The sequence below is a fragment of the Oryzias melastigma genome, linkage group LG17 (assembly GCF_002922805.2).
Source record: "Oryzias melastigma strain HK-1 linkage group LG17, ASM292280v2, whole genome shotgun sequence".
In the NCBI taxonomy this organism is placed as follows: domain Eukaryota; kingdom Metazoa; phylum Chordata; class Actinopteri; order Beloniformes; family Adrianichthyidae; genus Oryzias; species Oryzias melastigma.
The window spans coordinates 25,038,443-25,053,357 of NC_050528.1; the positions used below are offsets into that span (position 1 = coordinate 25,038,443).

The 14,915-nt window shown below is 38.9% G+C and overlaps 2 protein-coding genes across 4 annotated transcripts in view; both read left to right on the top strand.

Moving 5' to 3' along the window:
• The window catches only part of LOC112147454 (leucine rich adaptor protein 1), a 3,491-nt gene extending 1,325 nt beyond the window's left edge, over positions 1–2,166 (top strand). For both annotated transcript variants that reach the window (XM_024273861.2, XM_024273862.2), the window contains exon 3: positions 1,511–2,166. In XM_024273861.2, coding sequence (XP_024129629.1) covers positions 1,511–1,970 — 460 coding nt within the window. In that variant the 3' untranslated portion in view covers positions 1,971–2,166. The remainder of the gene's footprint in view (positions 1–1,510) is intronic.
• An 827-nt stretch (positions 2,167–2,993) lies between these two features.
• pgap6 (post-glycosylphosphatidylinositol attachment to proteins 6) lies at positions 2,994–14,906 on the top strand. Of its 2 annotated transcripts, none has more exons than XM_024273859.2 (13): positions 2,994–3,173; positions 4,280–4,463; positions 4,540–4,741; positions 5,145–5,272; positions 5,367–5,632; positions 5,712–6,043; positions 6,131–6,227; positions 6,922–7,036; positions 8,227–8,369; positions 8,476–8,654; positions 11,689–11,835; positions 12,014–12,130; positions 12,212–14,906. In XM_024273859.2, exons 1-13 carry the CDS (start codon positions 3,113–3,115, stop codon positions 12,533–12,535), a joined length of 2,295 nt encoding a protein of 764 aa, XP_024129627.1. In that variant the 5' UTR covers positions 2,994–3,112; the 3' UTR covers positions 12,536–14,906. The 2 variants fall into 2 exon arrangements, with proteins under 2 accessions (XP_024129627.1, XP_024129628.1); XM_024273860.2 differs by having other exon boundaries at positions 8,230–8,369.
• The last annotated feature ends 9 nt before the right edge of the window (positions 14,907–14,915 follow it).

Consider the following 14,915-nt stretch of genomic DNA (forward strand, 5'->3'; position numbering starts at 1 on the left):
AGACTCCGCCTCCAGTGGCCCCCGGCTGATTTGAGTTTGAGACCCCTGGGTTAGAGGTAGAAACAAACTTAAAAACAAGTCAATTTTAATCATTGAACTTCTTGAGGCTTGAATTTATTTCCAGCTATGAAAAAAATCACTTATATGCTTTCAAATAGATAAACCAATTTAGTGTGTAATTTAGGCTTCAAGAGGTCAAAGGTCAAGAACCAGAACCCTATTAAAACAAGCAAATTGGAAGCTACATTACAAAGAAAAAACTTATGAAGTGTAAAAAATATTTTTCATTTAATCTACAGATTGTCTTAAAAAATAACAAGACGACCAAAAACACTCAAATGTTCAGTTTTTAGCTGTCAAATTTAGATAAAAGGATGATCTATAAGTATTCTTAAGAATTAATTGGAATTTTACCCCCCAAAAAGTAACATCTTGACACTTGAACTGCTATGAAAAAAGTCTCTTGTGTTTTTGCTTTCAAGTAGATAAAGTAATTTAGTGGTTTGGTGCGTGTTTGCATCAACATACGCTAATGTGTTAAAGGTCAGGCTCAAGATCCCTGATAAAACAGGTATATTGGTAGCTAAATCCAAAGAAAAAAAAACTTCAGAAATTCTAAATAATATTTTTCATTAGTTCTACAGATTATGAAAAAAATATAACAGTAACAAGAGTTATTTGGTTTTTATCTTACAAATTTGGCTAAACTAACTATTCTTCAGCAGTAAATGGAATTAAACATAATAGAAATGTCTTTGATACCTGAATTTATTTCCAGCTATGGACAAAAGTCTCTTATGTTATTGCTTGTAGATGATAAATGAAGGTAATTTTTGGAGCTGAAGTGCTTTGATGCACATTTTCATGCATACTGTTGAAAATGTAAAACCTCGTTTACACTGAGCAGTCCAGTTTGATCCGGTATTTTGAGCTTTTCCATTGTAGAATGGACCTATTAACCAGTACCTGTACCTCTCGAAAGGCCCCATTTGTTGTAGGTCCATAAAAAAATGGAACGGTTGGGGCGGAGTCAGTGTAGCCAACTGCTGATTGGCTACAGTGCAGAAGCAGAAGTATAGCGCTAAGCTAGCATTTCTGTTTTCCTCTTTCTTCTTCTTAGCCAATCTTCTTTCAAACAACATTAAATTCTTCTTATACAACACGATGTACGAAAAGTAAAATGTTTAAAGAAATGTCAAGCTTAAAATTGCATTTCTGAGTGTTTCTTTATTCAAATTGTTGTGAATTGGGAGCAGATAAAAATGGTGATGATAGAAGCTTGTTGATGTGAAGTAAAAGCCACAAGCTGCTTACTCCACTGCATTCTGAAGCATTCACTTGCAAACAATAGATCCATCTTTGTTTTCTTTGTTTAAGCTGGCTCTAAACTGTATGTCCGCTTGCCATTTTTGTTGCACCCATCAAAAGTTGATCGGACAGGGACTTCAAATCCACAGTCTTGTGACTTTTCTCCATATGACTGAACACTTTTGTTTCTTCGTTTCCACAGAGACAGTGCGACATTCCCTGAGGATTTGTTTAAAACCTGGAGTGAAAAACCAGCGCACACCAAGAGTGTCGATCCAGACCACTCGGAGCTCACCACAAAGGACATAAGACCTCCAAGTCCACCCACCCCTAGGTCTACAGTCATTCATTCAGCATCTGGACGTCCCGATCAGTCATCAGCCACAGCTGCTGGGCAGCCTAAAAAGACTAAAGGGAATGCAGAGACCATCAGAAGAGCTCTGCAGAGGTCGATCAGAACACGAAAAGAACTAAAAGCAGATTTATTTGGTCCAAGTCAACAATTAGAAGCTAAAATAAATCCAATAGCAGAAACATTCACAGCAGCTCAGAACGACACCAAAGACCACGAGGAGACCCCAGCTGTTGTTGAAAATGTGCTACCAGGCTATGACGCTCAGTGGTGTTGGGTGGAGTCTCAGGATGATGTCACATTTTTATGATTTTACAATTTTAGGTCTTTTTTGCTTTAAACCTTTCCAGTTTAAAATAAAATGTCTATTAATACAGAAGAACCTGAACTATGATACTGAGAGTGTAGTGTTATTCTCACTAGTCCACTTGTTTGTGTCTCTCATGTGTTTTTGTCTTTATAGTACACAAATCATGGAAGAAAATTAAAGGATAATCTTAATTTAATTCTCTGTTAAAATGAAATGATCATATAGCTTGGAAAAAAATATTAAAAATGAAACAGTACTGTATGTAAGATTTTGTTTTGATATGCTGATTTTAAAAATGCTGATTTTTTTGTGGAAAATGTTTTTTTTCTTAAAAATAAAATTAAATACAATAAAATAAGGAAATCCCTTTTAAGTGCTGACATTTCATGCTATTGGATGTCATAAATTCAATTCAATTCAATTCAATTCAATTCAATTCAATTCAATTCAATTCAATTTTATTTATATAGCCCAATATCACAAATTCAATTTGCCTCATTGGGCTTCATGCCTGTAGTTTTTACAGATGCACAGATGGAGTCATAAAATATGCACAATAGGTAAAAACTAAACAGACTATAAAGAACAGGTCATCCCTGTCCTTAGACCCTCCCTCGCGGTAAGGAAAAACTCCTAAAAAAACCTGAGTCAGGAAAAAAAGACACTGAAATGAAGACACTGAAGAGTTATGACAACTTTGTAATGATGCAATGCCACAATGACCCATACTTTTATTTTGTAATATAGACAATATACAGAAAACGTTTAAATGTGGGGAATTTCAAAATACATTTTTTTTTTACAAAAACAAAAAAAACGTGACTCAGCAATTATTATTGAAGTTATTATTTGTAATTAATAAATAATAGCAAGATACGTCTTTTTTGTTTCTTTAATAAATAAATGTAACAACATATTTCCGACAGTGCTTTTTTTAATTGTCAAAAACATAAAAAAAACAATAATGCAGGACAAGTAGAACATTTTTCCAACAGTCCTTAAAGGCATCGCTTCCTTGAGTGACGTCCCGTATTTACGTACTTACCCGGAAGTGATTTGCAGGTACGGTTAGGTTTGTTTTTTAGTGGCAGGTGTCCCACGACTACAGGTGAAGATGTAAAATCAGACAGTTTAGCGGAAACATGGACGTTTTTCTGCGTGGACTCCTTCTCTTTGCTGCGGCGGCGTGGACGTCGGGATTGGGTAAGAAATGTCTCGCGGAGAGCATTTTTTTTTTTTGGCTAACTGTAGGGTTGTTGTTGGTGTTAAGTTACACAAAGGTAAAACGTGCCACTAAAATATTAAATAAAAATGGTTTGGTTTAACGCGCGTGTGCCATTTTTTTAGAATATTTATTAAAACGTACAAACAGACTCGCAAGTGTCCAAAATAACAACATTATGAGACGATGTTATCGTCTAAATAGTTTTACGTGGCAGTTTAGGTAAGATACAATTCTAATTTGAAGGGGAGGATAAAGCTAGGAGGTCACCGTGGACCTATATTTTATTTTTATTTTCATAGTGCTATTAAAAATAAAAGTAAAAATATATATATACAAATAGATGTGACGTATGGGTCTTTGAACGCACCACCCACTCTATTCAAGAAAAGCAAAGGATAGAATTACCAAGTGACCTAGAAAAAGACATTTACAGCACTATTGTCATGGTTGAAAAAACATTTTTTGTCAGAGTTTATTTTAACTCAATTTTCTGGGGTTTAATTTGATTTTCCATACATTGAAACAGGCATTGAAGAGTATATTTAATTGTCGCTCAGTTGTAAGTTTGATTTGTGTTCAGCAAAGTTACCTTTAATCTCACTAATAGAACAGAATAAAAGTTTATTGATCCCAGAAAAAGGAAATGACCAAAAATATCAACCTTTAAAGGTATTTTCCTTTATGAAATCTCTATAAAATGGTTGGAGCACTGCTAAATTTGTATTTTTCTGTAGAAAAATCGCTCCTCTAAATGTTCATGCTCACACTTCGGTAAAAACCGGTCTCCATTGCTAACTCATCCACCAAGAATTTGAAGGCTGTTTCATAATGCTAGCCATTTTTTAAGTCTCTGAATCAAGAATTTAGCCCATGTAGCCCCATATCATCACACTTGCACTTCCGTGCTTCCCAATGTATGAACAAAATTTAAAATCTACTTAGATTTAATGTCCTTTTTGATGTTAAACTATATACAATTTTTAATAAATCCTATATTTCTTTAGTTGTTATTATTATTTTGCTTTAAAAACGTATTTTGTTTTCTGACATTGTTAACTTTCTTATCTGGAATTTTCCCTCACAGATGGCCAGCTGACCTTTGTGGCAGAGCTCTCATCCAAACCGGCTCAGAAGCTCTCCAAGTACGGTTGGTATGGCAACGTTAGGCTGCAGCGGTTTCATATCCCTGAGGAAACGGCCGTGGCACGCTGGACATTCACAGTGACCAGAGCGAACAGCTTCTACTGTGGCCAGCACAACGTCACTGTGTAAGAAGTGAAGTGTCGTCATCCTCCTTGTGCTTTCCTGTTCAGTCTTTTTTAATTATTGTCTTTCCTGTTTCAGCTATATTCGATGGGGTGCCCCTCCAGTTATAAATCCCACAGGATCCGTGTTTCCAAACGGGACTCTGTGGAACCCCAGCTTGTCTCTGATTCTGCCGGTCACCTCGCAGAACTCCACGACGTTTAACCTGTCAGACCCCGCTCCTGGGGACTGGTTCGTCGCTGCTCACTTACCTGAGGATGACGGACGTATCGAGCAGAAGGTCTGTCTATGTCCTTAGTTGGGGCTTTTTAACAATTTTTATCCTAAATTTTTTTTTTTTTTTGGGTAACAAAAACACTTTCAATTAGTTGTTGAATCAAATTTTCATATTTTCTTGTCAAAGCAGCTGCAAGAGATGCCTTCAATTTGTCCTCTAAAAACCTTACGACTTGTTAAACAGGAGCATAGTAGGTTAACAGGTTTTTTTTGCTTGCAAAGCAGCTAAACAACATTTTTTTCCCGTGTTTATCTTGCAGAGTCGTCTTGTTTGACAAGATTTTTGTGGGAAAGATGTTTTGTTGTTTTTTGGTTGTGGTTTTTTTTTTAAAAAAAAGAAAAAAGTATTTGTATGTGATGTTTTGGGGTGTCTAACCTTTCAGCGTTCATGTTTTTTTCTGTGTTAGGGTTTCCCGTCCTGCACGTACTTCTTCCAGCCTCAGCTGTCAGTCCGGAGGGCGGTGGACACACCCGTTTTACAACAGGATGCATTCCTCACACAGACTGCATCCTTTGAGCAACCTGCACGCCTTAAGTAATAATTGCGTATTCATGCATGCTCTGCTTCCTTTGGTTGCCCTCTTAAAAGAGAATGAGACGTTTGAAGCTTATTTATTTTTTTTGGTCAGGTTGTTTGTTCCGGAGTTTGCCTCGTCCCTCTCGGTATCTGTGCGCGGCTGCTCGTCGGGAGAGGCTGCAGAGAGTGGAACCTGCTCGCTGCTCCTCAGGCTCGGCTCTGACTTCCTGCTGCGGCATCCGGTGACCGTGAACTGCTCGGGGATGAGCTGCTCTGCATCTCTGCTGAACCCACCGTGGGACACCTGGTTGCGAGTCGTGGTGGAGAGCAGCCAGGTCAACCGCTCTGTGACCTTTGGGATTACCTGGAGCTACACAGGTGAACAAAGAAAATGCCTTAAAAAAAAAAAGAGTTCTGTGTTTTATCTCTGTTTGAAAAAACTTCCTTGTCTTTTCAGAGGGATGTAAGCCTAAAAGTGTAGGCCTTGAAGGAGGAGATGATTTCAAGAAGCCTCAGAACAACAACAGCAGCCAAACCAACTCCACCGAGGTTTCAAACCATTTCAGCTCGGCCAATAAATCCTCCGGTCTGCCATCGTCTCTGATGATGTCGGCGTGCGTGTGGAGCGTTCCCGTTCTTTACGAGGAAGTGGACGTTCTCTCGCTCCGATTCACAGCCACCAACGGGCCAAACGTCAGCGTCACGGACGCCCATCCCACTCTGCTCACCTACCCGCTGCAGACTCAAGCCACAGGGGGGACTCTCAATTTGAGACTCACTCTGAATACGGTAAGTCTGAGTTTCTGCACATGCTCAGTGAGGTCTGGGAGAACAGAAGGATGGACGCCTTCCATTTTCTTTTTTCTTCTTCCATAGACCGATGTAGTCTTGGACAACAGCAGCAGTGTGGTTGCCTGTTTTTCTCCCTTTGCTCCAGTCCTGCAGCTGAACCACTCCCAACCCTGTCGCACAGGTGAAGTTATTCTGTTTTTATGGATTCTGGTTCTTTTAGCAAACTTACAACCCTTAACACACACCGTAACACCAACACACAAGATGCACGTGCACACCAGCAAAAACCAACACGCCAACATACTAACACACGATCACTCCAACACACACACGCACACGCACTAAAACAGACTAACACAAACCAGCGCTCTAACGCACATCAACTCACAAGACACAAAAGCATAAACTCACGAAAACATGGCACACAAACACACTGACACACACGAGACACCAACAGACACACACCACCTGTCCAACACACAGACACACACAAACGTCAACACACACTATCATGCCAGTTTTGTACTATTGTGTGTTTTTAGTGAAAATGTATCAGCGTTCACATTTTTGATCATTAATTAACCAGTTATAAACTTGATTGTTAGTGATGCTTTTCAGATAAGATTACTCAACTGTTAGGGTTTTTTTTTGGCATAACTTAGACTTAATGTGTTTTATTTTAATGTATAGTTTTGATGTTTTTCATGTTTGTTGGATTTTTTTCTCTTTTTTTCAAAAAGCAGTTTATCCAAAACCAAAGTCAAAAAATGTTTTTTTGGAGAATTAAATAAGTCAAGGATTTAAGTTATTTTTTTTCTGCGTAAATTTGACTCATAAAAGTCAAATAAAACAAAAATGTTTGTCTTTGTCGACAGCTTTATTCGGAGGATACGGTGTGGCTGTGAACAGCAGTGTCCCTAAAGCGGTGCTCAGACTGCCCTTCCCTCAGTCTGCATTGTGGTACCTCACCCTGCAGCTCCACTGCAACAGGTAACACGCATGCACGCACGCTGCAGAACAACCAACTGTCTACTGTGATAGGTGTTCACACCTCACGAAAGATGAAGTTTGATGCAAATTGTTAAATGACTTAAACGCTTAATCCTATCCAATCAGAACAAAGATGGAGGGAGGGGTGGAATTATGTTAGATCCTTTTCCAAATTATTAAAAATAAAAGTGGTAATTGTGTAGTTTTCCATCTATAAGAGCCATCAACAAGTGAATGGGATTTTTTTCTCTTTTTAGTTTGTATTAAACATTAAGATTTAGCCTTCAGAATTTAAGATCAGTTAATGAAATCCATGGATTTTTTTTGTTTTTTTTTATTAAAAATGTTTCTTTCTGTTAGTTTTTAATATAACAATTTATGATTTTTTTTTATGCTGGTTTTGGAATGAAAATATTAGATTTATTGGTTTATTTCAAGCATTAATTGTGGACAGTACAACCAAACTAAAAAGAAATACACAGATATATCAAACTCATTTCATAAATAAAGAAATCCATTGATTTAAAAGCAAAGAAAAAAATAACAAAAATGTTAGAGGATGATGATCTTTACTCATATTCATAAGTAGTGATTTTTGCAGTAATACTATACAATACACACATAGGTCACATAATTGGATACATTAGATAAAAATCCCTTTATATTCAAAGTAAAGTAGAGTTGCTTGAAAAGCAGTGGCATAAAGCAATTTCCTATAATCTTACCCCTATTGAGGTATTTCATTTTATTTTATTTATATTTTCATTTTATATTTTTGCATATGAAAAATATATATTTTTGTTTTTTTTTAGCTAAAGCAAATCATGAACTAAAGAAACTAAATCAAGAATTATGCTGCGACTTTCTAATATTAAGGAGTTTGTTTGAATGTCGTGGCTGTCCTGGCAGATAAACGACATGCGTTTTTGTAAAAGTACATCTTTAAATATGAAATCCTGAGTTAATGTAATTTTGGAGCTCAAATTAACAGTTATTTTAGTTTCCCAAAGAGAGAAATAATGTTAATTAGGACATATATTAAACAACTTAGCTGTGAAAGCTTCTAGTGTAGCTGCAGCATCAGAGGATGACAAAAGTGTCGCAGAAAACTCAAAACTATCACGTTTGTGTTGATGCTTCTTTACATAAAGATGTTTACAGATTATAATATATAACTATGCTCCCTTCAGCAGCTCCTGTGGTAACACGTCGGTGGTGTCGGTGCTCCCAGAGTTGTCTGTCAGCGCCTGTGTGGAGGACTGCGGCTCGTATGGTGAATGCAGACTCCTGAGATCCTACAGCTACCTGTACGCTGCCTGCGTCTGCAAGGCTGGTACGATTATGGAGGAAAAAGTCTCCAAATGTCCTCAAACATCTCCTCATCTATAAGGAGATTCTACCTCTACACTCGTGCTGCATGTTTATTTGTTTTTCTGCAGGCTGGAAGGGTTGGGGATGCACTGACTATTCTTCGGCTCTGTCGTACGGCCGCCAGCTCGTCTCCACTCTGCTGCTCACGCTCAGCAACTTGTCTTTCCTGCCCGCCATCGTCGTGGCCATCAGGCGCTTCTACATCACCGAGGCCTCCGTCTACTGCTTCACCATGTTCTTCTCCACGGTAACAAACACTAGGCGTAGTGGGCTGCAGTCTGCCAGCTTTCTTTAACTGTAACAACCTCAGCCGAACAGCAACTTTTATTAATTCAAAGTAATCCTTTAAGGAAATAAAAAATATATATTTATTTTAAAAATGACTTATTTATTGGTCCAAATATTTCTTTATATGTCACCACAACCTTTCATTTTGAAGGATTTCTAAAAACTTAAATCTAATCTTTTGTTTTGTTTCCACGCGTACTTTGTTTTTAGATATAAAGGCAAAAATGTACAGACTATTGCAAAAGTAAACTCAGGATGCCGCGGTTCTCTTTACGATTGAGGAGGAGGGATAAGATCAGGAGCGAGTACGTCATAGGGAGAGGTCATGTTGTTGAGATAAAACCAGAAAAGCCCAAATGAGATGGTTGGAACATGTGCAGTGGAGGAACAGTGATTTTTATCAGGAAAAAGATAGGAATCAGAGCTGCTAAGCAGGAGACCTACAAGAAAAAGCCAAGGAGAACATTTCTGGATGCAGCCAAGGGGAACATGAAGTAGGGAGATGTTAGATTAACAGGTTAACTGGTTTCAGTTTCTCTTCTTTTCCTTTAATGGATTTCTTTCTTTCAGTCCAGCTCAGTCAGGTTGATGAAATGGTCGTTCCAAAACTGTAGATAAGAAACCACCCCCCCTGTGTTTATGTGCCACATAATGGCACATAAAGTCATCTTTTGATCCATTTAAAGCATTCCCTGTGTTTTTTTACTTTAGGATTATGCTGGGGTTTTTTTTAGCTAAAATAAAAAAAAATGTCATTTTCTAGAACATAGTTTCTGCAGAGCGGCAAGAGTTCATTAGAAATTTACCTCTTAGTTGTGGACGAGAGCAACCCCGCCCCCTTTCCCTCCCTGTTGCTCTCTGTTTTCACACTTCCCTGCTAGCTTACAGCCCCTCACACCCCCAAGCTAACATTACTGCTGTAACAAAAATGGTGACCAATACTGGATTTTTTCCCGTCTTTTCCTGGTTCACAATTAATTGAATAAAAAAAAAAAAAAAAAATACTGTGTCTTCAGTTCCTGCTCTCCATGGGTCAAATGTGGAGGACAAATTTCATACACCTATCTGGGTGACAACTAATGAGACTTAAACTTTAGGTGGTTTATTGTTGGTGTGTGGTTAGTGGGTTGGAACGCCCATTTCATGAACTGCGTCATTAGTCTGAGCACTTTCAAGCATCCAGTTTTTCTAAACCAATGCAATTTAAATTGAGAAATACCGTATTTTCCGGACTATAAGTCGCGGTTTTTTTCATAGATTGAATGTCCCTGCGACTTATATACGAATTTTTAATGAGATGAGATATGGACCGTAAGTCTAGAGTGCCCTCTTATGGTGATCTATGCAATTACTTTATTTACTTTATTTACTTTAGTTATTCAGACGTGACACTGAGGACGAAGAATTTAAGGGATTTAGTGATATGGAGTGAGATTGCGTGCAAACAATTACAGTAAAGATACAAAGTTGATGAGTTCTTGAGGCTATAGTTAAATAAAACTGTTATGTTATATAAATGCTACACCTTTTCGTTTTTTTCATGATGCTAATATGTGAATATGTGTTGACACATATTCAGCCTGTTTTCTATTCACTTATGAATGTTATAACTTACCTTCCAGGATGATGTAATATCGTTTTTTTCAACCAGTTTGTAAAATAAATTACTTGAAAAAAATGCGACTTATACTCCAGTGCGACTTATGTATGGTTTTTTCTTCTTCATTATGCATTTTTTGGCCCCTGCGACTTATACTCCGGTGCGACTTATAGTCTGAAAAATACGGTACTCAGACTCAGTTTTAATCATAAATTATTTCATATAGGTCCTCTATTATGAGAAAAATGCTACAGGAACAAGTTAATAACACAAAAAGACGATTTTAATCAGAGTGGGTCTTTAAAATACACTAATGGTACATTCAGTTTAATATACATTAAAAAACTCTAATGTTTCCTCTTTTGGTATTTGGTTGGAACACACTAGAATGTTCCAAAACAGGAAGCATCCCTGCCTCCTTAGAGGTTCACTGATTTAATCAAATGCTGATGTTGACAAGCATCTGTTGCACCTTGAGGGGCTCACATGAGGCACGTCGAGAGACTGATTAGACCGCACCATTGAGAATGCCGGCCAGACCTGGAATGTCTTCAGCTTCCAGGAATTGTCTGGCAAAATGGTCCCGTGTATTGTCCCGCAACAAAACGAGGGGATGTTTGTGGATGAACGGCGCAACAACAAACGTCAGGATTTCATCACGTATTCCTGTAGATTCAAAATGTGACCGATAGCACAAAGCTGTGTTCATTGTCCCTAACATATGGTTGAGTTTGATACCCTGATGAGGATAGCGAGATGCAGATGAGCTCCACCAAGGTGACGGTTTTTGACAGTTTGTCCAAAAATGATTTCCTTATGTGAGCTCTAGTTATCGTTAGCAGCCGTCTGCGTCAGACAATCTCACAAATGAGAGGCTGATCGGATAATGGACACATTCGTTGAAGGATCACTGAAGACAACATTTTGACGTCCAGTGCTAAGCGGCGGGTGCTGTTGCAGGACTCTCCCGCATCCCAAAGCTCTCACTGTGGGAGGTGCTGAAAGTGGCTCACTGATCCCCCGGACTGCCTTCCAACAGCTGCCAGAGCGGGACATGTTTTCTAGTTAAACAGTTCTTTATTTTGATTGTAGCCTTCACTTGACCTTAAACGGAGTATATTTTTTTAAAATAAAAATGACATTTACATCAAAAGTTTTGGATTTTTAACTGTAATTTACTCTCTAGGAGGCAAATTTGGCGTTCCCCACATGTTTTTGTGTTACTGATCTTCGAAAAGTTCTGATTCTGTCGGGCAGTTTCCTCAAAAAAAAAACCCGTTTAGATTAAAGGGGAGAGGCACGTATGCATTCAACTAATAATAGGGTGTCCAAAGAACATGGAGGTTTAAAGTGGTAAAGTAAAGAAACTGTTTGTTTTTCTTGTTTCCTGCAGTTCTATCACGCGTGTGACCAGCCAGGCGTGGCCGTTTGGTGCATTATGGATTACGACGCCCTGCAGTACTGCGACTTTCTCGGGTCGGTCTGTTCCATCTGGGTCACCATCTTGTGCATGGCTCGAATCAGAGACATCGCCAAATACGTACGTTCTTTTACCACACTCGGCAGGGGGTTGTATGAATACATGGCCTCTAAGGCTACTGGATGTGGAAGTTTGAACTATCTCAATGGGAGTTGAACGCATTAACTGTCTAGTTTGTTTATTGTAAATTAAAATGACATTTAAAATATTTTTTGCTGATTTATTGACTTTCTCCCAGACTCTGTTCATGCTGGGAGCTCTGCTGATAGCCATGTCCATGCAGCTGGACCGAAAGGGTTTGTGGAACATGCTGGGCCCCATCCTCTGTGCAATACTGCTGATGGCCTCAACTTGGGTGAGAACATTACTGGGATTTTTCTCCGTCCGTCACAAAGCTGTCCACTTTTAAACGACATTTTCTCGCCGGTGTCTGCAGGTGTACAGAGGCGTCCGCCGCAGACGCTGCTACCCACCTTCATGGAAGCGCTGGGTCCTCTACCTCATCCCCGGACTGTGCTGCGCCCTGGTGGGGGTGTGCTTGTACATTTTTGCAGAGACCGAAGACAACTATTACTACACGCACTCGCTGTGGCACATCCTGGTGGCCAGCTGCGTGGTGTTTCTGCTACCGCCAAAGGAGAAGCACCGAGAGGCGCTGGGGTGGAGCAGAGGCTTCAGCTGGAGTTGGAGCTGGAGACCCCGGATTTGTGGATATACGCTCTGTGAGAGCAGCAAGGAGGAGCTCTACACCGTCACATGAAACTACGGAAATAATCCAAAGTTGGTGTCGCCAGCTTTTTACAATCTGACTCATTTGAAGCTTCAAGTTACACCTATATTCTCATAGGTCCACAGGCTGTATTCTCACATAAAGAAGAGCGGTAAAGCTGGAGTCATCTGATCTTTCACCACTAAGAGTTTACCCTCATTATGGATGTAAATCATACACTAGAGGAAAACTTTAATGTTTGATATAAAAATACAGTTACTTATTAACTCTTTTAAAATGTTTTTTTCCCCATGACCCAGAATACAACATGTAAAGTTTATTCCTCTTTATCAGCTTTAAGACCTCTAAAGTTCACATGGTCTACGTGTAGTTTTTGGATATTTTTGTTGCTCTTCCTCTTGTGGTCTTCCTTCATGAAAATAATTAATCTTTAAAGAGAAAACTATAGATCCCTGGGCATAACAAAAAAAAAGTTCTTTTAAATTAGCATTTTGTGTGGACAGATTAGCATCTTCACAAGTTAGCATCTTGTGCGGACAAGTTAGCTACTTGTGCGGACAAGTTAGCATCTTGTGCGGACAAGTTAGCTTTCGTGTGGACAAGTTAGCTACTTGTGCGGACAAGCTAGCATCTTGTGCGGACAAATTAACATCTTTTGCGAAAAGATTAGCATCTTCGCAAGTTAGCATCTTGTGGGGACAAGTTAGCATCTTTTGTATGCAAGTTCACAAGTTAGGATCTCGTGCAGAAGTTAGTATCTCAGGTGGACAACTTACAATCTCGTGTGGACAAGTTAGCATCTTGTGCGGACAGATTATCATCTTAACAAGTTAGCATCTCGTGCGGACAAGTTAGCATCTCGTGTGGACAAGTTAGCATCTTCACAAGTTAGAATCTCGTGTGGACAAGTTAGCATCTTCACAAGTTAGAATCTCGTGTGGACAAGTTAGCATCTCAGGTGGTCAATTTACAATCTTGTGCGGACAAGTTAGCATCTTGTGCGGACAGATTAGCATCTTCACAAGTTAGCATCTCGAACGGACAAGTTAGCATCTCAGGTGGACAACTTACAATCTCGTGCGGACAAGTTAGCATCTCGTGCGGACAAGTTAGCATCTTCACAAGTTAGCATCTCGTGCGGACAAGTTAGCATCTCGTGTGGACAAGTTAACATCTTGTGCGGACAGATTAGCATCTTCACAAGTTAGCATCTTGTGCGGACAGGTTAGCATCTTGTGCGGACAGGTTAGCGTCTTTTGTATGCAAGTTCACAAGTTAGCATCTTGTCTGAACAAGTTAGCATCTTGTGTGCACAAAATGCAACTTGAGGGAACAATTTACTTTTGCTGTCATGTTCAGGGTTCTGTAGAAAACTTGTGCTTTGCCAAAACTAGCTACTGTGTATATGTCTCGCTTTTTTAGTGAAAGGTAAAGTTCTTTAGCAAAATTTTTGTTCTGCTTTGAGAAAAACTCCAAAACATGCCAAAAGAAGTTTGCTTTTAGCAAATTTCCCGAAAGGCAAACGATGAAATGTCATTCCAGCTGCCTTATGTGCCCTTTTGTTGTCATGCACACAAAAATAGTTTTATTTGTTGATATTTATTGCAAATGATCTTAAAGAAACCTTTTTTTTCTCATTTTGAATGTTGTTTAAATGTATCTTTACTCTCATTTCTCGGATTGTTTTTTAGTTTAATCTCAGATGATGCAGAACTCCGTGATGTCATTTTCAAGGGGAATTAGTGTTCTGCTTTTCTAAAGCCTTAAGACTAAAAAGTAAAGAAAACATCTCTTGCAAAAACATTCAGGAAAAAATTGGATTTTTCCCTTTAACCATCCTCCTTAACTTAAACACCAGGCTGCGCACATTAGAGCCAACCTTAAAGGTCACAAGCACATGGAAACTCAGAAAAACGTGAACGCGGTTCAGCGTTTTTGATCACTGTACTGCAAAGCTAAGAGCTCTTCATTCATGTCTTTGGTTCAAGCACCTTAATGATCTCTGTGGAAATGTACTGCAAGGAGTCAACTTCCAACGAATGTAGATGATAATTACTATCTCATGTCTAATGTGTGTGAAGGTCACGCTTGGCGTCCGCTCCTAATTTAGGACACGGACCGCCGTTCCACGTGCATGGAGGTGTAATCCTTCTAGAATGACATTTAAGGGCCGTCTCCACAGCCTTCCTCTCTTTGTTCATTTTCCTGTGTATGAAGGTGAACATCTATGTTCTAAGAAATTATATATTTGTTTCAAATCGTGATTGAATTTCCTCCTTTTTTGTAGTTTTTATGTTCAAACGGTGCAATGCAAATTGAGTTGAGTACTGTGCAATCATTTTCCGGTCCGGCAAGTGTCCTATCAAGCCTAAAAAGAATTAAATCTGTTATATAAAACACATTTTGTTTG